The sequence below is a fragment of the Anoplolepis gracilipes genome, chromosome 15 (genome assembly GCF_047496725.1).
Source record: "Anoplolepis gracilipes chromosome 15, ASM4749672v1, whole genome shotgun sequence".
Classification (NCBI taxonomy): Eukaryota; Metazoa; Arthropoda; class Insecta; order Hymenoptera; family Formicidae; genus Anoplolepis; species Anoplolepis gracilipes.
Window position 1 is genome coordinate 5737317 of NC_132984.1, and position 25103 is coordinate 5762419.

Genomic DNA, 25103 nt, shown 5'->3' on the forward strand with positions numbered 1-25103 from the left:
AAAAGTAAGCGTTGCCGGAAAAAAAGTTTCCAACAAAAGTTGTAGGATTTCGAGGGGGCCATAAGATGGTATCATTGGTTTGATCTTGAATTTTCATTTGAAGATCATGTGAAGGTCACGTCGATTTTTTTAAATGGAAGATAATCGAGAAATGAATATTTTACGAGATATCTTCCATTTTATGTCAAAATATTGCAACTTTGAAGCCTTATAACTCGAAAAGTACTTCACGACAAAACATTTGATTATAGTGTTTTGAAAAGCTCTCGAGATAAGGTACAAGAATATATAATAATATATAAGGTGTTCCATTTAAAAAAATTGAGGTGACCTTCACGTGACCTTCAAATGACTCTTCAAGGTCAGATCAATGGTACCATTTTATGGCCCCCTCGAAATCAAACAACTTTTGCCTGAAACATTTTTCTCTCCTGGGCTTGATTTTCGAGATATTCGACTGGAGGGATTAAAATGGGACACCCTGTATATGGGTAAAAAGTTCGTAAACAAAAAATAGCGGAACACGTGTTGCATAGGGCAGAATAAAATCGAAGAACAGCGATAATCAAAAGCCTTCGCGCTAGACAAATACCGCTTAACCCTTTGAGTCACAACGAATTACCCAGAGACTCACCTTTTTTTCGTAGTTTTTTATTGTTTTAACTACTTTTTTATCAACAAATAACAGATTTTTTGTTTCTACAGAGTCTCTAGAACATCAATAAGTATAAAAAAGTATAAACAGTCATTAATTGTCAATTGCAAAAATATATAAACCAACAGTCAAAATTAGTACTTTCTCGAAAAAATTCATTTTCTACTAATCTATTTTGACAATAAATACGGCAATTTTTTAATAATCTTAATCAGGGACCCGGACTGAAAGCTTTTTTCAGTTCGGTTACGGTTTAATAAAACATCGAATAAGTGTTTCAGTTTCAGTTTCGCTTTCTTGACCACTGAACAAAACCGAAACCGAAAAAATTACGGTTTTTTTAAACTTTTTTTTCCGGTTATAGTTACTTGTACGAAAAGAGTTTGAAGTGTAATGATAAATTTAATAAAATCACTTTTTTTATATTTATTTTATTAAATTGTATATTTGCAGATGACAAGAAATAAAAATAAAATGTTATCTTATGTAATACAATGTTTTATTTTATGCATATACATGTGTAAAAGATAAACTAAAATGTGATTAATTTAATGGATTCAGATAGAAGAATTAAGATATAAGCGACGTAGAGATAATAATTAACAATAATAATAAAAAATTTAGAACAGTTAAAAAATCTAAAAAAGCATAATGTTATTTTACTCTAAACTAATATTTCTAAAAACTTATTATTAAAAAATTAAGCAGTTTCAATCGAGCATTAAGTCGTTATATTGATTCAACTATGAAAAACAGATCTATACATATTATTTTTATTTAGATTAAGAACCGGAAAAAGAACCGAAAAAAACTGTTAATCGTAAATAATATTATTGGTTCGGTTATGATTTCGGTGTTATAAATTTTATAAAATTTAGTTTCGGTTTCGGTATCGGTTCATCTAAAAAAAGGGTTACGGAACGGTTTTCGGTTTCAATTCCAGTTCGGTCCGGATCTCTGATCTTAGTACACTCTAAAGTATTTTTCAAAATTTTTTTTAGAATTTTCCATCGTGTTGTTTTTGTTAAATCCTTCTTTTTTGATAAAAAATATATAAAAAAACAATATTTTCTGTTCTAAATAAAAGTAACAGTTGTATTCTTTTTTAAATTTTTTTTCTGAAGGTTTTTTTAGATTGCAGAATCTGAAGCTATAAGAAAAAAATTTAATTTCCAAAATTTAATATAGAGATTCAATATGGCGGAAGTAAAATTTTGAAAATCTCGTCTGCCATATTGGATCCGCCATCTTGAATTTTGAAAATCTGACAACGGATTATCGTAATCAGCGACTCCAAAAACCCTTATATACCAAATTTTATAAAATATTGACACTTTGAAAAATTCGTGACTCAAAGGGTTAAAATAATAAGGGTTAAAAATTTTATTTAAAAAAATTATTATATTAAAAAAAGTTAATAAGGAAAATAGCAATTAATCGGCCAAACTGGCAAATATGCTTGTAAGATTTTATTCGGTGTTTGATGTACAACTTCAAGGTGCCCTTGAAGAATGACAGTTTCTTTCAAACGATTACAAAAGAACATGGAAAAAACAACACACTTCTTCTGAAATCATGGATCGACATGAGAAAAAAGATTTGTACTGCTCAACAACAATTAGTTATTCTTGCTGAGATGCAGAAGAGATGCACGATTTACTTCCAACGCACATTAAGAACTTAAAAATCAACATCTCGTTCTCCAGTAACAACGTCAACCGAAAATTTGTTAAACTTATCACGCATAACCAACTGAGATTGTTGAATTTCGAGATGAAAGATGTTAACGTTAATCTTAATTACTTACACGCAAAGATTCGTAACATAGAAGAAAGATTATTTGACTCTCTGCCTCGAGATTTAGTAGTCAGATTTTTGGAGATCAACAAACACAAGATTTCAAATTTTAATTTAAATAAGAAAAATAACTCTCGCCGGAAATTTAATAATCTCATAGAAAAACAGTTCATAGCACTTAACCCATTCAACAAAATAGATAGGTCGAAATGGTTGGTCAACTTGAGCGGTAGGAAAATTCCTGACAATATCTTAGACTTGTTAAGTGTATTGCCAAACAAATTTTGGCTAATAATTGTTATCCCTCACATCTTATCGATCTCTACGTTCACAAGAGATTATGTATGATAAAACAAAAAACCATCCAGATCGCTGATGATAGCAACGGCGGATTCGATGTCACCTCACTCATTTCAATGCCGTATATTAAAAGTTTGAGCTAGAATCTTAGTAGATCAATTAAAGAGACGGGCTTAAGGGTTATTTACACTATAAACAAAAAACTTAATACTATCATTAAATGCGGGAAAGACAGACTGAATAGACAAAACAGGACTGAAGTCGTTTATAAAATTGACTGCAATGATTGTGACGTCACTTACATCGGACAGACAAAAAGATATTTAAAGACACGACTAAAAGAACACAGAAATAATATAAAATTACATGCGACGAACCAATCAGTGATCAGTAAACACAGAACAGAATTTTTGCATGATTTTAATTGGACAACACCGAGCATATTGCATTGCGAGAAAAACATAAAGAAGAGAGAGATAGATAGTAATGATTTTCATCAAGAAGTTTGACAATGCAATTAATATGAAAAAAGATACGGAAAATTTAAACCCGATATACAACAACACTTTAAAGTATGTGTAATGACTTTGCTCCTTCTTGTTTTGTTTGTTTGTCATTGCGTTTATAGTTACTCAGTCTAATATCTGACGTGTAAATGTGACGTTCGAATTTATTCCTAACGGGTATCGTATAATTTTCAGGTAGATTCAATGTTCTTACTAAGTGGAGGACTGATAATAAAATATTTTATAAAGTCGATTTTGTTTCTTGTATGTCCATCCGGGCTTGTCCAAGTCCATCTTCGGTTGGGTTTTTTGTAGAAGAAGCTGTTCATCAGGAGTAGATTGTTCTGTGGTAAGAATCCGAGTAGAGCTTCGCCACGGTCGTTTCTCCCTTCGGACCCAAGCGAGATTTCCGAGTCGCCAACTTTCTTACCTATTTTTGTATTGAAGTCGCCGCACAGGATTGTAAAGTGGGTTTTATGGTCTTCCCACGCCCGGCATATGTCTTCGTAGAATAGATCTACTTCCTCATCAGTGTGGGTGATAGTTGGTGCGTAAGCTTGGATGATTTTAATAAAGTATCTTTTGTTTAATCTAAGCGTTGCATATATGACTCTAGTGGATATTTTCTTAAAGGATTCGATGTTTGCGTTATGGCGTTTATGGATTAGGAGACCAGTGCCTTCGACAGAAGTGTTTTCTTCGCCAGCATAGTAGAAAGTGCGCCCTGACCCTAACTTCCAGAGCTGTTCTCCATGTCTTTTTACTTCACATAGACCTACGACATCCCATTTGATACTCTCTAATTCAGCCTCTAACTCACTCAAACGTTCCTCAGAAAGTAGTGATATTGCATTGTATGTTGCTATTTGTAATTTCCAGTAATTTAATGTCTCCTTCCGCGCTGCCAACTTTTTGTCCTCCCCAGAATCTGTGGGACAGAGTGATTTGCTATCACTGCGAGATTCTGAGCGCGTAGCCCTACTCGCCTGGAGTATTTTAGTTTTATTAATTGGCATTTTCATTTCATAAGAGATATCATTTTATATTTAATTTTCATTGCTTTGATTTATTTCAAAAATCCCACTCTCCTCGCCAGGAGCAGCCGGCGAAATTTGCAAGTTGATGGTTTGTGAAAAACCTGCAGGTCACTGTCAGTAGGCCGTGAATGTCGTGACATCGTACACGTGCGCGACGCGTACACACGTGCCGTGTGATCGCAGTAATCAGCTGATAAAATATGTAATTTTAGTGCGTGGCGGCGGATGAAAAGTTGAGACAGAAAAAGCAGTTTAATGCAATATTTAATAATAATTAGTATAGTTATCGCAGTAAAATGGCAATGAAAGATCGCGAGCTGTTTGTGAGTGACAGACCTCTGGTCTAACACCGGTCGATATTCGTTATAAAATTCAATATTTGGTTGTTGCAGGATCGACATGTGTTTTCGTGTCACGCTAACTTAAGGAAATGCCGGACTACCGACCGATTTTTAACCTAACAAAATAAATATTTGCTTAATATAAAAGTTGCAATTTTTATACATAAAATAAAACAGGTTTTCTTTTCGCAGAATTTCATGATAGAATATCTGTGAACTTTTAGAAATGAGCTTAGATAAAAGCCTAGATAAAAAATATTTATCTGAAAAAAATGTTATAAATAGTAATTTTAGCAGCAAACAAAAATTTCCTATTTTATTTAGCTATGTATGTATAGAATATATATTATATATTATATATTATACATGTAAAGGGCAACAAAATTATTGCAACAAAAATGTTTATCAAAATTTCACATAACTTCAGATTATCACAACTGCACGAAAGATTGTCGTATTTAAAAACTTTTTTTTTTATTTTATGGGTTAAAGTCTCTACTTTAAGAAGCATTTAACAGATTTTTAATTTTTCCTTCCTTCCTCCCACCTTCTTCTCAAAAGTAAGGACGTGTTTTGTCTCTAAAAATTTGCACAGTTTGACGCACTCCACGGAGTAGAATGAATTTTTTTTCACAAGTATCATAATAATTATTGTAAAATTTGGACTTTTTCTTGGAAATTAAAAAAGAATTGAGATCAATACAATTTTTTTTTCGCGGACTTATGACGCATCAAAGTGACATACTTATTTGTGCCTGTTATCGTCAACATTAGCATTATCCGATGCGCACCACGGGGAGGTTGTTGGACGGATTTTGAGAATGGACAACAGTTCGAACATTTAATAAATTTTAAAAAATGAAAAATTATAAAATCTTTCATTTAATTTATGATTTTATTCATGAATTTGAGTACCCTCTATTTTAAAGTTTAAACGTTCATAATTTTTGATAGAAGCATTTTTCAGAAAAATGTTTCAGATAAAAGTTCTTTGTTTTTTTCTTGTAGAATCCAAATATGTAACCATTTATAAAGGGTACCATTTGAAATTATGAAGTTAACTCAGTGATCAGACGAGAACTGGTGCTTTACAACGTGATATGGCCGTTAACGATAATAATAATTCTAGTTAATATAGATATATCAGAACACGAAAAGACAGCTATTAAGTTTGTTTTTTTTGCATAAAACGTACTTCGCTTAACTTGTCGTTCAAACATGCAAAACAAGGAAAATATGATATACATATACATGTCAATAGACCCTTTGTTCTTCCTAATAATAATACTATTATTTAAATCGAAAGATTTTATGAAACAATCTATATATTTATTTATAATTTAAGAATTTCAAGATAACTATTAATAAAATAAATTTTAATTTCTACAATAATTTAAGTATGTATTTAAAACAAAAAGAAATATATCAATATTTAAATTTGCAAAAAAGAGAGGTGTCAACAGCACATGGTGTTCCCAAGCGGTCACCCATCCAAGTACTGACCATGCCCAATGTTGCTTAACTTCAGTGATCGGACGAGAACTGGTGCTTTACAACGTGGTATGACCGTTAACGATAAAAGTGATTCTAGTTCATATAGATATATCAAAGCACTCACGGATAAATAGCTATTGAGTTTGTCTTTTTGCATAAAACGTATTTTGCTTAACTTGTCATTCAAATACGCAAAATTAGGAAAATATGTTACATATATGTCCATAGACTCTTTGCTCTTCGTAATAATAGTACTATATGATTTTAATCGAAAAGATTTATGGAACATTCTATATATTTATTTATAACTTAAAAATTTCAAGACATTAATAAAATAAATTTTAATTTCGACAATAATTTAAGTATATATTTGAAATCAAGAGAATATATCAATATTTAAATTTGCAAAAAAAGAAAAGTGTCAACAGCACATGGTGTTCCCAAGCGGTCACCCATCCAAGTACTGACCATGCCCAATGTTGCTTAACTTCAGTGATCGGACGAGAACTGGTGCTTTACAACGTGGTATGACCGTTAACGATAAAAATAATTCTAGTTGATATAGATATATCAAAGCACTCACAGAAAAATAGCTATTAAGTTTGTTTTTTTGTATAAAACTTACTTTGCTTAACTTGTCATTTAAATACGCAAAATTAAGAAAATATGTTACATATATGTCCATAGACTCTTTGCTCTTCCTAAGAGTAGTACTATATTATTTTAATCGAAAGATTTTATGAAATATTCTATATATTTATTTATAATTTAAGAATTTCTAGATAACTATTAATAAAATAAATTTTAATTTCCACAATAATTTAAGTATGTATTTAAAACAAAAAGAAATATATCAATATTTAAATTTGCAAAAAAAGAAAAGTGTCAACAGCACATGGTGTTCCCAAGCGGTCACCCATCCAAGTACTGACCATGCCCAATGTTGCTTAACTTCAGTGATCGGACGAGAACTGGTGCTTTACAACGTGGTATGACCGTTAACGATAATAATAATTCTAGTTTATATAGATATATCAAAGCACTCACGGATGAATAGCTATTGAGTTTGTCTTTTTGCATAAAACGTATTTTGCTTAACTTGTCATTTAAACACGAAAAATTAGAAAACTATGTTACATATATGTCCATAGACTCTTTACTCTTCCTAATAATAGTACTATATTTTAATCGAAAGGTTTTATGAAACATTCTATATATTTATTTATAATTTAAGAATTTCAAGATAACTATTAATAAAATAAATTTTAATTTCCACAATGATTTAAGTATGTATTTAAAACAAAAAAAAATATATCAATATTCAAATTTGCAAAAAAGAGAGGTGTCAACAGCACATGGTGTTCCCAAGCGGTCACCCATCCAAGTACTGACCATGCCCAATGTTGCTTAACTTCAGTGATCGGACGAGAACTGGTGCTTTACAACGTGGTATGACCGTTAACGATAATAATAATTCTAGTTTATATAGATATATCAAAGCACTCACGGATGAATAGCTATTGAGTTTGTCTTTTTGCATAAAACGTATTTTGCTTAACTTGTCATTTAAACACGAAAAATTAGAAAACTATGTTACATATATGTCCATAGACTCTTTACTCTTCCTAATAATAGTACTATATTTTAATCGAAAGGTTTTATGAAACATTCTATATATTTATTTATAATTTAAGAATTTCAAGATAACTATTAATAAAATAAATTTTAATTTCCACAATGATTTAAGTATGTATTTAAAACAAAAAAAAATATATCAATATTCAAATTTGCAAAAAAGAGAGGTGTCAACAGCACATGGTGTTCCCAAGCGGTCACCCATCCAAGTACTGACCATGCCCAATGTTGCTTAACTTCAGTGATCGGACGAGAACTGGTGCTTTACAACGTGGTATGACCGTTAACAATAATAATAATTTTAGTTAATATAGATATATCAGAGCATGCACGAAAAGATAGCTATTAAGTTTGTTTTTTTGCATGAAACGTACTTTGCTTAACTTGTCATTTAAACACGTAAAATTCGGAAAATATGTTACATATATGTCCATAGACTCTTTGCTCTTCCTAAGAGTAGTACTGTATTATTTTAATCAAAAGATTTTATGAAATATTCTATATATTTATTTATAATTTAAGAATTTCAAGATAACTATTAATAAAATAAATTTTAATTTCCACAATAATTTAAGTATGTATTTAAAACAAAAAGAAATATATCAATATTTAAATTTGCAAAAAAAGAAAAGTGTCAACAGCACATGGTGTTCCCAAGCGGTCACCCATCCAAGTACTGACCATGCCCAATGTTGCTTAACTTCAGTGTGTGTGTGATTAGACGAGAACTTTAATTTTTAACTTTCAAATAAACTTTATTCATATTATTAGCAATACATACAAGAAAATACATATTTATTTAAATTGTATGGTTTCCTCGGTTGCGTTAGTTGCTTGAAGTCCTTGCCTCTCTAGCTTAACCTTCAGTTATGTTATGTTAACATTATATGAACGTTTTCGTTTTCCTTTACGGTACAATGTGTGTTTTTCTTTTTACATTTTATGCTATTTTAAGGAAAATAAGTTTAAAAAATTAGTTTAAAAAAACTTGTTTATAAAGTTTTGTGCTGAGTTTATGTTAACAGCTCTTATTTCATAGTGCTATGTTTAATGTTTATATATATATATATGTATTTGGATCTATAATACAACGCATCAGTTTTTTATTCTGTTACATCTAAGTTTTCGTAAGCTAATTTGTACTTCCACTTCTTTGGTCTTTTATTCTTATCTAAATGCATTATTTCTTTGACTATTTCGATGCCATTGTTCAATAACCCAGTATAGAATCTTCTACCTAGTTCGTTAACGTAATCCTGTATCATGGGTATATTTGCTTCATTGTGTAAATTTATAATTGTTTCATATCTATTTTTGTTTAGAATTAAGCGTAGACATTTCTTCTGAAATACTTGTAGTATTTTAATATTATTAGGCGACGCAGAACACCACACTGGTGCGGCATATACTAGTATTGGTCTTAGGATTACCGTGTAGATAAGTCTTTTGTTTTTTGTACTTAAATTAGAATTTTTTACCATTAATGAATACAATTGTCTCATGACTCCATATGATTTTCGAATTGTTGCATTGATGTGAGATTTATAAGTTAGCCTACAATCTAAACGCATTCCTAGATACTTGACTGTATCTTTTATTTGTATTGCTTGTTTGTATAATGTTATTGGAGTCAAGATTTTCCTATCCTTATGTTTTTTAGTAAAAACTATAGCTTTTGTCTTATCGGCATTTAAAGTTATTTTCCAATGTTTGTAGTAATGTTCAAGTATGTTTAGGTGTATTTGAATTTGCTTCGCCGCGACGATGGCACTAAATGAGTGTGCATATATTGCAGGATCGTCTGCAAACATTGCTAATTTGGTTTTAGGAAATTCAGATATATCATTTAAATAAATGTTAAATAATATAGGTCCAAGAACAGAGCCTTGCGGTGCCTTAATAATTTTTACGTTGGATTTGCTGTTATTGATTGTTACTTTAAATTTTCTGTTATTTATATAGATTCTACTAACTTGATCAAATGAATGGGATATTTTTGTTTCATCATTTTATATAAAAGTCCATCTATTCATATTTTATCGAAAGCTCTTTCAGTATCCAATAATAGCATAACTGTGACTTTATCTTTATTATAATTCACACGAATGTCGTTAACAATTCTTACAATTTGTTAGACTGTGTTATGTGTTTTCCTAAAACTAAATTGTGTTTCTTTGGTAAGTTTGTTAGTTTCTGCATGTTTCTGTAACCTAATGAGAACTATTTTCTCCGGACAGAGTTATTGGTCTATAACTAATTGGTAATGTTTTATTCTTTCCTGTTTTGTGTATTGGAATAATGTATGCAGTTTTCCATTTTTGTGGAAAATAGGATAATTTAATAATTGCATTAATGATATATGTTAGTTGGACTAATGCTTTTCTCGACAAATTTTTTAATATTATATTTTGAATTTTATCCGGTCCAGGAGCTTTATGTGGATTTAGATATTTAATCTGTTCTTTAATTTCCCTTGGAGACGTTATATGTTTAGTCCACTGTTTATCTTGTTGTTTTGTATTATCATTTAGGTATGTTTTAATTTTTGTAATGATTACATTTTGTTCAGCAGTATTACCTGTACTTATTAATAATGTACTTTTGCATAATGTTCTAACATATTAGCTTTTTCCAGCTACATATTACTATGTTAATCATTTTCCTGTTCTAATTAAAAAATGTAGTGTAAAATTATAGAACACCTCAAATTTCCCTACATGTGACGTAAACCTTAAAAAATCATTTGCGGACAATTAAAAAAACGCCTTGTATTAAATAATTTATAGTATTTTATTAAAACATATATTTTATTAATGTGGTTGTTGAACGTACACAAAAAACCGGCACCAAACAATACATTATAATATATATTATAGTACACCACAGTTGATCACTATTAATTATAGTATCTCGCCATTAATCGCAGTTGCTACTTTTTCGTTTCTCAAAATTGTTATGTGATCACCCTCGATATATTGTACTTCCACTTTACTTTCAGTTATCTTAAATATAACATAATTTATTAATGGTAAAGTTTTGTTAAAATAAATATATTGGATGTAGATTTTAATAAAACTTTTTCAAAATACCTTGTGCAAACCATAATCCTCTTCAATGTCAGATACATGTGATACACTAGCTTTTAGCAACGTTATAGGTGATTTAATACACGGTAGTTTAGAAGGATCATATTGTCGAATAGCGACTACATGTTTATATATTGTTGTACATAGTGTTTTTAAATTTTTGAATGAAAGCGATGTATTTATTGCTAAAAAGTATTTGGCAAACATATCGAACCGTTCCTCCCAAGATTTACAATCCCTCAGTTTCATTAGAATCTGTTGAATATGAATTTATACGTTTTTTAAATGACTTTTGAAAATTTTTTTAGACTTTAACTTCTTGCGGTCCTACTGAATCTTAATATTATTTTATGTTCCAAACTATGAGTTTATCTCGACATTAAAATTTATGATTATTTACAAACATTCTAGCGATTCCGTAAATATTTCTTGTTGTATTATGATTGCATTCACTTTTGTGAAGATTTTCTTCTTTTTTTACGTGTGTTATGTAATATGAGAGACTACTGAAATATAGAAAAACGTACATGTCATAGGATATAAGTGAAAATAATTGAATTGCACATGAACCTACCGAAATGAAATATCAGATTGCAAAAAGTTAAAGACTTTTAATATGATTGTTTTTTAAAGACTGTTGACTAAATAAAGAAAATGTAAAAATCGAAAGATGCTTTAATGTTTGTAAGTAAAAATATACTTCGTGCAAAAAAAGAGATTATACCTCTTTACTGGTTCTCGCTTTATAAACTTCCATAATTGTGGTTAAAATATCAATTTGAAGTTCAATTTCGTTAGAACATGATATATAATGTTTATAAATTATTCGCAATTGTTGAGGAGCACCATCGATGAGTACAAGTCGCCCTTTATAATTCATAGCCTCCAATTTTCTTGCTAACTCAATTGCGAAAATAGATCCGAAAGAATATCCTACCATTACAAAATCTTTTTCATCTTTCAATCTTGATGATACGTGCTGTAAAAATATTAAAATAATACAGCAAATTTTATACTTACGGTTTTAACAAAAAATAAACACATATACAAATCTTTAATTAATAAAATATAAAATTACAGTTCCACAGGACGTTGAGATTTAAAACCTCATAATTTCCTGTATACTTTTTTATGCTGAATGCGTCTTATAATTTTTGTTTTTTTTTAAATACTTTTCCCTTTTTCCTGTATTTATGAGATATGTGACCGTTTCCGATTTTGAAATCACTTTGTATATGTACTATGTTGAATTTTTTGAATTTTACGTTAAAGTATAATTATTAACGATTCTTTTAATAGGTCTATAAATTATGCTTGCCTTCTAAGTGATAGTACTTTAAATATTACCAAACCCCTTTCTTAAAGTTTCTATCCTTTTTCTTAAAATTGTGACATGCTAGAGTAAATCTGCGGCCGGAATTCAGCATTAAAAAGTCTATAAGTAATAAGTTTAATTCAGGTCACGCGATACCTCTAAAAGATAATTCGTTGTTTCCGATATTATGTTTGTAGCCTCCATATTGTTTGTGCTACATTGTAGTAATGTTAGAGAAAATTTAACATACGATACTAAGTATTTAAATACAGTTGCACAGCCATCGATTCCGGGCATAAGAAATACTTGGACTGTATCTTCTTCATTTTTAGTCGAAAGATCTAAACAAATTTCTGTCATGAAATCTTCGTCCTTTACAATACCGAATAATTTCGCAACGTTATCAGGTTTCGTTATTTCGATTGACTGTTCAGCTTGCGTATTATTGTTATTTGCGTTGGACATCTCAATGAGTTTTGCAAAAGTAAGGTTCCGTATCTCTTGTTCAGTTAGAAACTTATCAAATTCTCGTTCTATGGTTTGCTTAATTTCCATAGCCATCATAGAGTCTGCTCCAAATTCAGCCAGAGACATATTTTGATTTATCATATTTATGTCTTTTATATCTGATAATATAAAAATAAAATATATATAATTTATTACACTTTATGCAAAAGTTTAACATTATAATAATAATCATATAAAAACAGTACAAGCAATTGATTCTGCGCACGTGTAAATATTTACTTAGAATATTGGCGACAGCTTCCACCATATTGTTAATTCCGAAAGATTCTTTCTTCTCAGCAACGATCATGCTGCTTACGACTGGCCGGCTTTGAAGTAAAAACATATCGAGTTTGTCGAGGCAGCTGGATATTTTTTGCTGTAAAGTGCCACTGATAACAAGTTCTTTGTCTTCCTCCTGCATGTCTGCGACAAGTCCCACGTCACCTATGGCTGCCCACTGAATTGCCAATCCGGGTAATCCATCCATTGTCCTTTTTTCACACACTCTCTCCATGACGGAATTGGCCATAGCATAATTAGTTTGTCCAGCGTTTCCTCTGCCACAAGAAAAGGAAGAGAACATTACAAAGTGGCGTAGTCTAGAACAAATCTTTCTGGATAGCTCATCCAACATTTGCGTCGCCCAAGCCTTTGATTTGAAAGATTCCGCAAAGATATCCGTGGTTTGATTCTTCAGAATATGATCTTTCAGCACCATAGCGAGATTGAATATCGCATCCACCGGTGCTATTCTTTCAGCAGTTTGCAAGAGATGTTCACAATCGTTACGATTAGAGACATCAATATTTTTAACAATGAGTACATTTACACCGTAGGATTTCCACAATTGAACTCTCATGCGCTGATAACCATTTTTTATTCCAGTTCGCGATATCAAAACGACATTTTTAGCTCCTCGTAATATCAGCCAATCAGTTAATTCCAATCCGAAACCGCCAAGACCTCCTAATATAATGTAACTTCTGTCGCTAAGACAGTAATAGCGACGATGTGTCATAACAAGTTTATTCAATGATTGGTCTTTCTCTTGAATTTTTATAATTATCTAAAAGAATATTTATATATTAGAGGTTCCAAAATTATTATAGTAATTTCAAATTTTTTGTCTATAAGTTTTTTTATGCATTTTGTTATAAAATAAATATATTTTACAAATACTGTGAATAAAGTTATAATATTAGCATACCTTTCCTATATGTTTCCCACTTGCCATATATCTAAAAGCCGCCTCGATTTCTGATTTTGCGAAAACTTTTACTCGAAGTGGTTTGATTTTTCCATTTTTCAGACCGTCAGCCATCATTTTGAACAACAAAGACTTATGTTTGTGTGGATTGGCAAGAATATTGTCTAATAAAATACCGTAAAAACTAATGCCTTTTTGAAACAGATTTATATTTAGAGGATTGTTAGAAATAAGATCAAACTTTCCAATCTCTAGGAAACGACCTTTTCGTGCTAAACAACGAACGGATGCGATTAATTTTTCTTCCGCCAATGAATTTAACACGATGTCCACACCGCGATTGTTTGTTTGCTTCATTATCATTTGTTCGAAACTCGTATCTCGAGAATTTCCAATGTGGTCATCCGTAATAATCGGAAACGTTTTTTTAATAAATTGTCGTTTTTCAATTGTACCCACGGTAGTGAATACCTCGCATCCCTCGCTAAGAGCCAAGTGGATAGCTGCTTGTCCAATGCTTCCAGTACCGGAATGTATAAGTATTTTATCGCCTTTCTTCATCTTTCCAATAATATACAACGTGAGATAACACGTACTGTAAACGCACGGAACCGTAGCCGCCTCTTCGAATGTCCATGTATCAGGTATGTTCCAACATAAATCTTTGTCCTTTATAACGACGTTTGCTATACATCTTGAAAAAGCAATGTTAGTCAATGATATTTTACATAATGATTTTTAATGACATATTTACTTATTATCACGAAGTCCCATTACGCGACGTCCATTGGTGTCAAATCCTACGTATTCCATTCCAAGAAATATAGATTGAAATCTTCCTTGCGATATTGCCGTAGGTAATGAATTTAATTTGCCGGTAGCTAACATTACGTCTTTAAAATTAATGGAAGAATAGACCACACGTACCAAATCTTTGAAATGAGACTCAATAGGTATATCGTTTTCTATCCAACATAATGTATTTAGATCACCACAAACCTATAATAATATAACAAACATTTTATATATTTTTACATGATATATATATATATATATATATATATATATGTGTATATGTATATATTATTGCTCATATACATATACTATTAATATATTATTTAAAGCTTTGCAAAAAAATTTGTATGTACCATTTGAGTGACGTAGGCAGTAGGTACAAATTTGGCTTCTGGACGTGGTAATTCTAAATGCCTGTAAGAACCCCAGGTCTGATTAGGGCGCAAAACATTAATAGTCATGTCCTTCTCCAATTGCTGCATATAAAAAAAATTTTGTAGAGAGAATTTAGGAGCTTTTTGATCTTGAATAAGTACACTTCTGACAAATTCCCCGCCTGATTCTTTTCTCAAACAGTTAACGAGGCCTAACAAACCACACTCAAAGTCTCCCTCTCCAACAATTATGATTCTACTGTCTTTATCTAGTTGAGTCTTATCATTCACGAGCAGTTTTAATTCTTCTAGCCAATTAAAGTTGTCATTATTTATATAAACGACAGTCCTTTTCTTTATCTGAACTTTTTTCTTCAGAAGCACAATCACTTCAGTCTTAGTTCGTTTTTCAAGGATAACATTTAATTCATATTGCCGCATGTACTTGTCGTAGTTAATTATGTTGCTCTTTTCGCGTGTCAATAGATAACCGCCTTCTCTTATGAATGGCAAAAGTTTTTCTAACGAGTTTTGTTGTTTCGTCAAAAGATTAAATCCGACAGCTATTAAGGCTTTATCATCTATATATGGTTTGTTTAAGTCTGCGATTGTAACATTTTGTGGAAGTTTTACAGAATTGAAACGATTCGGTAATGTTAATAAAGTAATATTTGCTTGTATTTGTGGCATATTTTTAAAAGTTTCAATCAGTAACAAAGACGATAATTCTTCCAACATTACATTATCGACAGCTTCTACTAGTTCAATGGCTGTTACTTTAATGGTCTGATGATCTTCCAACACAAGTTGCGCCGATATTCGGATTGCTTCACTTAAGGAAATTTTCGCGTGATCATAATGAGCTACAAATATGTGTTCCTCAATAATAGGATCTTGAATTAGTTTTCGGCGAGAAATTGCGGTAACGCTAACGCCTTGAATCTCTATTCCATTAGATATAATTGCATTTATTTTTCTATATATCCGTACTAATAATTCTGTAATGAGACAACAACTAAAATAGCAATTTCTCAACAAAACTTTTTTATATAATTTTAATGATGATGCAATAAGTAAAATATAAAAATATGTTTTTAATATGTATTCAATTTTAAACTTTTTAATTTAAAATTTTTATTTATTAAATATTAAATTATTAAATTTTTAATTAATGAAGAACATACCTTTATACTCTTCTGTCATCACTTCCTGTAGCTTTGACATGTGCGCAGGATCGATCACCAATTTTTGAATACTAGTAGGAACATATAAATCTCTAGTATCGTATCCAAGTATATACAACTGCAACATAGTATCCATAAATGTTACCCAATTATTTGTCCAAGAGATATGTCCTTTGCTGCCTGAAATAGATGCGCTTTTTAATCCACGGAACCAGCCACTGTACTGGTAGCCACGTAATTTCAACTCTTTGTAGATATCTCGAGCAGTCAGGTGTTCCTCTTCGTCGTCATACTCCGGCAATAGATTGGTAGGAATTATTTCTTTTTCCGGATTCAATATAGTATACACTGTACCGGTTACGACAACACTATCTCCTTCGATAACTTCGAATTTTCCGCTATCTGTGATGTTTTCATGTTTGATATTATACATATACGAGATACATTACGAGGTTACGAGATAACTTTAACTTTACTATTGTAAAATAATTTAATAATTTTGTGAATACCTTGTATCGTAATTGTCAATTTTACAACATTAGTCGATATATGCGTAGTACGAATAAATTTTACATCTTGAAATATTATTGGCATAGTTGTGTGTATTTTGTCTTCCATCATGCCGATGGTTTCCCAAACAAGCACAAGATATCCTGTCGCAGGTAATAAAATTTTTCCGTCGATTACATGCCCGACCATATACTTGTAACTTTCGTCGTTAAGGCTGATTTCGATGTGTCTTTCTCTGCATTGCATATGACTCTGTGATTGAAAGGTTGGTACAAACCAATTTTCAGAATGATCCCACCTATATCCCGACATTAAAAGCTCGTTTGAGTATACATATATATGCGCTTGTCCGTATTTATTTGTCTATATTTAGTTTTTCATTTATGTCAGTAAAATGTAAAAAGATTAATTATGACACTGTATTTTACCTGATAGATGGAGATATCATAGGAGTTCCTCGACTAACTGGAAATTCCACTGGCGGATATAAATTAGCGATCTGTGGTTGTAAGCCACAATTGTAGAGTTTTCCAATCCCTCGCAAAGTTACATCGATATTTTGTCCAGTGCGTTCAGTCAATACAATGTTCGTCACTTTTGGATGTAAGGATTCCTGCAAGATATGCTGCAGAACGCTATCCGGTGAAATTTCGATAGTCACTGCGTTATTTGGAATTAAATTTATTGCTTGTTCAAATAGTATGGTATTTAAAATACTATATGTGTGATAATATGCTGAAGATAATGTCGCTGCCTCCTTCGACCATTCGATGTAAGGTACGGAGGTACTGATCCATCTTAGACTTCGTTTTTTTGGCTGTGTTATTACTTGATTCAAGTCAAATAAAAGTCGATTTTTTATGGATGCGAGATAATGACTGTGATATGGTATATCGCAGGAGATTTCTTCCACATTAATGTTGTTAATCTGACAAAACAAAGTTAATTGCAGTAAAAAAATATTAAACAAATTAAATCTTAGAGTTCAAATTTCAGAACAAAAAAGGTTAAGTAAGGAGCTCAATTTGATTAAAAATTAAATTAAAAAACAGTACCTGTAATTGTTTGGTGAAGCTTTTTACAGATTCTGCAGGCCCACATACTATGTTGCTGTTTTGACTATTGTGGCATATTATTTCAATGTCCGCCGGACACATATTTTTTAAACGTTTGTAATCAAGGTTCACAACTGCCATAGAACTGTGAATCTCATTTTTCTCGACACAGGCTACGCCAATAAAATACGCCGATAAAATAGTTTGTTCAAGAGTAAGACATTTATCCGCATATGCACAACCTAATTCACCAGCAGAATGGCTAATCATGTAATCTGCAGTAATTTCTAAAGATGTTAAAAGATCTACTACGCCGATCTATAAAGTTATACAGAGTTAGTTTTATTATTATATCATTGAAAAAATGATAATTTGCGTTGTTAATATACATATAAAATATATATTCATATAAAGAACCATATCCAGTTTGGCTTCTGAGTAAAGAATTATTATTGTACGAAAGTCATATATTAATCGATAAAGAGTTTTTATTTACACACAGCACACAAAAATCCTACAAATATCTTTCAAGGATATTAAAAATAAAAATCAATAAAATGTCTATTTTATGTTCCTGAAATATATATTGTATAATGGATTTCTGTAGTTAATCCAAATATAAAAATAAATAGACGTGGTTTAACCCCTGACTTGTCTAAGAAATAATGTCCAGAAACGTCCTCTGAACGTCAAAGAAACGTAAATTTCGAATAAATAATAATAATACAAAAAAGACTTTATTATTTAACTTTAAACTCACACTTTATGGATGTAAATTTCAAATAATAAAATGACGACAGACTTTGTCAATCGAGCTATTCCATCTGCTAAAAATTCAGGGTACCTAAAAAATTTCTTTTTAAACTAAAATTGTAACTTAAATGTCTACTTTCATTAGCAATGTGATTGTGTTTTTTTGAAAATCTAAAGTATGTGTATGCATATACGTATATGCATACACATATACACTCACATAGGCACACATATTCACGCAAGAGATTCTCATTATATATATGTATACTATAATTAATATACATCGAATATAACATTAATAGTGTACAATATATTTTATGAATGTTTTTAAAGCTTATAAACTTTAAAACACATGGTTTTTCCGAACATGAAATAGACATAAATCCGATATTGTGTAATGTCTGGGCACGAAATAAAAATTTAAATTGTCCAATAAAAGTGTAGATGCAAACAAATCTAACAAGACCAATAATACATGATCATAATAGTAAACTTTGGACAATTTTAGCAAGAGATTTATTTTACAACATTGTACCCATAAAACTTTTTATTCCTTCCTAAATACAATTCTCTCTACAATTCTAAAAATATTTCGATGTTTTTCATCAAGGACCTTTTCATAAAAAACTGGGCATATTTCTTTATATATTCATAATATTTAAAATATTTCACCTGAATAGCAACAATGCTGATAAATGCATGTAAAGCATTTTTGCATCCTTCTTCGTCTTGCTTTGTTAAAATGTTCATGATATTAACATTATATAACTTTAAAATATCGTCGCACTTTTTTATAGCATTTGCAAAGACGTGAAATTTTAATAAATCTCGACCTAATAAAGTTTTAATTTAGAAATTATATCATGTTATTATTTCAATGTACTATCATACGTGAAACGTAAAATATTTATTATTTATACCCATTCTTGGCCATTGCGCGCCTAAAGCAGAGAATATAAACCAAATAGGTCTTTTTACATTCTCATAATTTTGAATGTCTTTTATTGAACTTTGTTGCAAAGTGCCTTGCTTCAGTATAATATATCCTCTCCATGGATGACCATCTATATTGTCCGCATAAATATCGTGTAATAAACGAATATATTCGGCATCTATAGAATGATTAGTGACCTACAAGAAAAATAATTTTCTTAAATTTTTTGTAAGTAGTATAATACTTTTTAATTATTAAAAATATTATTGCTTGAAATATCTACTAACATCATTCAAAAACGAATTTACTGATTCTTTTGTGCGTCCAGATAATATCACGAGTCTTGACAGGCCGTCGTTTGGTGCTGCATTATTAATTTTCTGTTTGGTATTATATTTTAGTAACATATGAGCATTGGATCCTCCGAAGCCGAAAGAATTAATACCTATGTAACCATTTCTAAGTGGCGTTGCCTCTGTAACCACTTGAATGCTTCCATTTACCAGGGCGTCTATATCATTTCGTGGTGATGTATAATTGATGTTTGGTGGAATAAGACCGGTTTCGAATGCTATTATTACCTTAAAATATCAATGGTATTAATTAGATACATAACAATAAGTATTTTTGTATTAATGTATCTGCTTAAAAATTTATTTATTTATTTATTTAATTAATTGACAGGACAAAGATCCTGTCAATCTCTTAATATAGAAAGGGGAGCAATAGTAATCAACAAACGTAGACGGTGAAGAAACAAATTAATAAGATTACTTTAAAATTTAAGTATTTTAATAAGAGTATTTTCTGTTATATATATACGCAAAAAAACCTCCCACTAATCGTACGAGAAATCTATCCCAGTCAATTGAGCTGAATGTTTATATATTGTTTAAAAACTTCTTGATCAAAAATCTCAATGGACCCGAGGTGGAAAAATGGACAGTTTTCGAGCTGCAGGGTGTCAAATTTTAATAAAAGCGCTTTATTCGAGAACTTTACCGTTTGAGTATATCCCTGTATAAAGAGTGCTGTCATGCGCTTTTCACCTATTTGACCCTCTATAATTCAATGATAGTATTCGAGGGTAGGAGGTAGGACCATTATATATGATTCCCTGACCTTCTGACCCTCTTAGAACTCAAAATATATAATCGTTTAAAAAATGTATTTTTGCATCGATTTCAACTAGAAGATTATTTTAGGTCACCGTGATCCCTCTTGGGATTAAAATCGGCGAGAGTCATTCGCAATCGATGCAAATTCGAAGTCTGGAAATTAACTTCCAGTTTGATCTCTAGAGAAGGAATGAGAAAACTAAGAGTATAGAAGGTCTGTAGTACTATCATAAAATTGTAGAGGGTCAAATTGGTGAAAAGCGCACAACAGCACTCTTCATACAGAAATATGTTTAAATATGTTCAATGATAATTTTCTCGAATAAGGCACTATTATGAAACTGTCCATTTTTTGACTTAGGTCCATTGAGACTTTTGATCAGGACGCTATAAACTACATCATATTAAAAATTTAGCTCATTTGACCGGGATAGTTTTTCTGTATAATTAGTGCAAGGTTCTTTATCGTATATTACTTTTTTTATTATAAAAATATTATAATAATTGTACTTGTTTTTTCTACCTTAGCTATTTGAGCGAAACCACTGGCTGATTCACAATGACCAAGATTAGATTTTATGGAACCGATCAACAGCGGAGTTTTTCTATTTTTACACAAAACTTTATGAATAGCATTTATTTCTTCAGGATCGCCAGCTCTGGTAGCCGTACCATGCGCTTCAAAATAATCTAGAGAGGACGGTAATACTCCGCATTCTTCGTAACATTCTTTCAATAATATACTCTGGGTATGCATTGATGGAAATGTTATTCCTTCTTTCTTGTATCCATCGCTGTTCATTTTAATGTGCTTAATAGTGGCGTAAATTCTTTTAGCGTTTTTTGCCTTTTGAAGATATAACGCCGACACGGTTTCGCTGCGCGAATAACCGCTAGCAGTAGTATCAAAAGGTTTGCAGTAACCATCCGATGACAATGCACCTAAAAAATCATATAGTAGTATATTTATACAGAGTGCTTCAAATCATACCTCATCTCTAAAGAATGAATTTATAAATTCAAAATAAATAAAAAATAAAGACTGATAAAATTACATGAGCTTTTTTTAACAATTACAATCTAATAAAAATGAATAAACAGACAATCTGGTATAGGATCTGATGAGACATTAATTAATTTTAGTAAACATACCAAGACGAAGGAACTGCAGATTCATGATGGGATTTAAACATAGATTTGAGGCTCCAATTATCGCATCGTCGCATTGACCCGACATAATATGATGATAACCAAGAGCCATAGCATGAAGACTAGAGCTGCATGCTGAATCGACAGTGTAAGACGGTCCTTTCAAATCCAGAAAATGTGAAAGCATATTTGCCTGCATAGATTTGCTACATCCAACAATACCTAGACCGTCTACCTAATTATAAGTAACAATTCATATGTATAAACAATGAATTTAATAATTCTTCCTTTCAACTATTTTTTCCTACATTTATTAATTAATAATTTTGTTTCTACCTGAGGATTTTCATACATAAATTTTTTTTGCGATTCAATAAAACACGTTCCTATGATCACAGCAGTATTTTTTCCTCGCAATTGTTTTGGATTGATTCCCGCATCGATAATTGCCTCATGAGTATGCTCTAATAGCATTCTCGTCATAGAATCGAGCGTGTGTGCTTGCTCTAAAGATAAATTGAAAAAATCAGCATCAAATTTTTCCACATTATTAATTGTTCCCATGCGTCCTGGTAAATCTGGATGCTCTGTCAACAAATTATAAAATGCATAATAGTTATCATATTTACGTAATAATAAACTTCTAATATACAGTCTGTATAGTAATAGCGTGACGGGGTAAACTTCTGTTTGAGAACCATTATAGCGAAGACCTTCGAGAAAGCAGATAGAGAGAGACTGTTTTCTTATGACGTGTCATATGAAAGGCCCTGGTCTTTGTCAATTTTTGCTCGAGAATGACGTATTTAACGCTTACGCTTACAAACCAAAAATATTGCTTGAAGCTGCTGCTAAATACACATATATAAAAATTCAAAAGCGTTTATAAACAAGTATATGAAACAACAAATACCGTTAATGATTTGCTGGTGTTAGAAATCGTTTCCTTTCGATTGTTCGAGTATTTTGATCTTTAAAACGTTACATGCACTGCAACGCGTGGCGCTAGAGCCTCTAGGTAAAAGCGCGGTTCTGCTCATGTAATGGCGTGCGTATGTGACGACGACAATAAGAATATACGCTCTTAAATTAAACTGTTATACGTGTTATCTACCATCCGACACGTTACAGCTAGGTCGCAGTAAATCACGGAAAACATCAAAGGAATTGGATGAACGGATATAACAGTTATTTTCTAAAGTGGTTTTAAAGCAAGAATCAAGATTGGATTCTTCAAGAGGACAATGATCCAAAACATCGAAGCCGCTTATGCTGCCAATCGAAAGAAGAAAATAACATCAAAACATTAAATTAACCATCACAATCACTAAATGCAAATCTTATTTAAAATGTTTGGGAAATAATGAAGATATACCTACGTAAAAAAATTGTACACAATGAAACAATTATCTCTACAAATTTGTTCGATATGGCGATCTTTACCTCGAGAAAATGCTTTAAAATTAATAGAAAATATGCTTCCAAGAAGTCAGGCAATAATTGACAACGATGATGTTTGGATGACATATTAACAAAAGCGTCGTAGTATTGAATGAGTAGTTTATATGTAACTTTTTTTTATTTGTTTATAATAAATGGCTTAGAAGTTATGTTAGTCACGCTTTTACTAGACACACTTAATGGGTCACATATTTAAGTATAAAAAGTAGTATAAGTATATTAATATTCCGCGGATGCGTATTTTTTTATATTTTTGTGCGTGTATATTCTTTCGAAAAACATACATTATTTATGTAATTATTGAAGAAAAAAACGTATATTTTACATTAAAACCAATCGTAACTAAATGTAAAACTCTAAATTGTAATTACCTTCTTTCCATCGGCCGTGATCCATTCTAAGAAGATTAACTTTGTTGAATAGACTTTCTCGTAACTGAGTTATATTATTTGAATCTGGAAATCTACCAGCGATACCTGAAATAACGATTTCCTCACCAGAATCCAAACTAGTGCACGGTCTGCAAGTTTCTTCCACCATGATGTCAATTATTTTCGTATATGTTAGTCCGAAATAACAGTATATGGATTATAAATATGTTATTTTATTTATAATAATGTCAAAATTATATTTGCACGTATGTTAATCCGGAACAATATTATATAGATTATAAATGTGTTATTTTATTTATAATGATGTCAAAATTATATTTGCGATATAGCTTTTACTGTAGATAAAGAGTAAAAGAATATAGACAATTGAGTGACTAAACCGTTACTTATATACACATATTTTACTTATTAAGTATTAAAATTTTTGCGACTGTATAATTACTGTAATCATTGACGTAAATCGTTGTACTTATATTTTGTTTGTAAAATTTTCTAATTCTAATCATTTCCAGGTAAAATATTTGAACGTAACACAAAATATTGTTGTATATAAGTACGTGCAAATACTCGATAATATTTAAAATTGCATATTATTATTAAAAAAGAAAGATATTAAAAGTATATATTATGTAAAATAAATAGTATCATTTATATTATTAATACGTACTATTGTAAAACTGCAGAATTATATTTTTATTAATAACATTAAATTACTTATTATTTAATTAAAAAAGCTTTATTTAAGTAATAAATTTTATCAAGATGCGATTTTTTTATATAGAAACTTATCTTTCTTTTATTACAATTTTCTTATAAAAGAATTAATCAACATAACCAAATAAATAAAATTAATTAATGATATTAATGTTGTATATATTTGTTTACCATTTTTTTATTAGGCTCTTAATTCTTTTCTTAATAATATATATTTACACCGTTTATACATTTCGATTATATCTTGATTAAAACAAAATGTGAACTTGTAATAAAGAGAATTATTTAGTTAAATATATTTAGTTAAATATATTTACACCGTTTATACATTTCGATTATATCTTGCTTAAAACAAAATGTGAACTTGTAATAAAGAGAATTATTTAGTTAAATTATATAGATAAAAGACGTAAAAGAAAAGGAAATTGAAAAAATAGAGAAAAAAAATTAAATTAGCATTCTGATATCCGGATGTACCTCTATATGATTATTTAACCTTTTTTGTATTTTAATTAAACGCATGACTTAAGCTTTTTATATTTTGATTAAGCGAATTGCGCGTCGTGTTGGATGAAATAAACTCAATCAAAATGTAAAAAAGAAGAATATGCAGTAATTCTGAATTAGGGACATAGTTGCAGTAGAAAAAAATTGTCATTTTGCTCTCTTTCTTTCTTTCACATTACATTCTCGTGATTTCGAAAGTTAACGAGCACAACAATTTAAAATCAACTGTCGAATCGATCACATTTTATTATTTGCAATTTCTATGTATAATGAA

The 25103-nt window shown here is 30.5% G+C and overlaps 1 protein-coding gene and 5 non-coding genes across 6 annotated transcripts; all 6 read right to left on the reverse strand.

The window, feature by feature from the left end:
* Nucleotides 1-6090: 6090 nt before the first annotated feature.
* On the reverse strand, nucleotides 6091-6210 carry LOC140674315 (5S ribosomal RNA). The gene has a single exon (XR_012048178.1). It is a non-coding gene; the product is annotated as a 5S ribosomal RNA (ribosomal RNA).
* A 339-nt stretch (nucleotides 6211-6549) lies between these two features.
* LOC140674316 (5S ribosomal RNA) lies at nucleotides 6550-6669 on the reverse strand. The gene has a single exon (XR_012048179.1). It is a non-coding gene; the product is annotated as a 5S ribosomal RNA (ribosomal RNA).
* Nucleotides 6670-7013: 344 nt separating this feature from the next.
* LOC140674317 (5S ribosomal RNA) lies at nucleotides 7014-7133 on the reverse strand. The gene has a single exon (XR_012048180.1). It is a non-coding gene; the product is annotated as a 5S ribosomal RNA (ribosomal RNA).
* A 340-nt stretch (nucleotides 7134-7473) lies between these two features.
* LOC140674318 (5S ribosomal RNA) lies at nucleotides 7474-7593 on the reverse strand. Its single transcript, XR_012048181.1, has one exon. It is a non-coding gene; the product is annotated as a 5S ribosomal RNA (ribosomal RNA).
* A 340-nt stretch (nucleotides 7594-7933) lies between these two features.
* On the reverse strand, nucleotides 7934-8053 carry LOC140674320 (5S ribosomal RNA). The gene has a single exon (XR_012048183.1). It is a non-coding gene; the product is annotated as a 5S ribosomal RNA (ribosomal RNA).
* A 2513-nt stretch (nucleotides 8054-10566) lies between these two features.
* On the reverse strand, nucleotides 10567-23979 carry LOC140673728 (fatty acid synthase-like). Its single transcript, XM_072906839.1, has 19 exons — nucleotides 23588-23979; nucleotides 22092-22342; nucleotides 21759-21990; nucleotides 21130-21548; nucleotides 19776-20069; nucleotides 19475-19685; nucleotides 19227-19387; nucleotides 17802-18119; nucleotides 17175-17674; nucleotides 16746-17044; nucleotides 16237-16638; nucleotides 15032-16050; nucleotides 14638-14882; nucleotides 13884-14577; nucleotides 12914-13742; nucleotides 12323-12792; nucleotides 11576-11830; nucleotides 10855-11106; nucleotides 10567-10767 (listed from the first exon to the last, which is right to left on the reverse strand). Exons 1-19 carry the CDS (start codon nucleotides 23754-23756, stop codon nucleotides 10666-10668), a joined length of 7122 nt encoding a protein of 2373 aa, XP_072762940.1. The 5' UTR covers nucleotides 23757-23979; the 3' UTR covers nucleotides 10567-10665.
* Between the last annotated feature and the right edge of the window lie 1124 nt (nucleotides 23980-25103).

Bases quoted from the DNA above. Each gene is read 5' to 3' on its own strand.
- LOC140673728 (XM_072906839.1), bottom strand. From the start codon at position 23,756: ATGGTGGAAGAAACTTGCAGACCGTGCACTAGTTTGGATTCTGGTGAG. The intron at 21,549-21,758 runs GTATGTTTACTA...ATGATTTTTTAG, and splicing joins TCTGCAGTTCCTTCGTCTTG to GTGCATTGTCATCGGATGGT. The intron at 16,051-16,236 runs GTATGTTCTTCA...GTCTCATTACAG, and splicing joins GATGACAGAAGAGTATAAAG to AATTATTAGTACGGATATAT.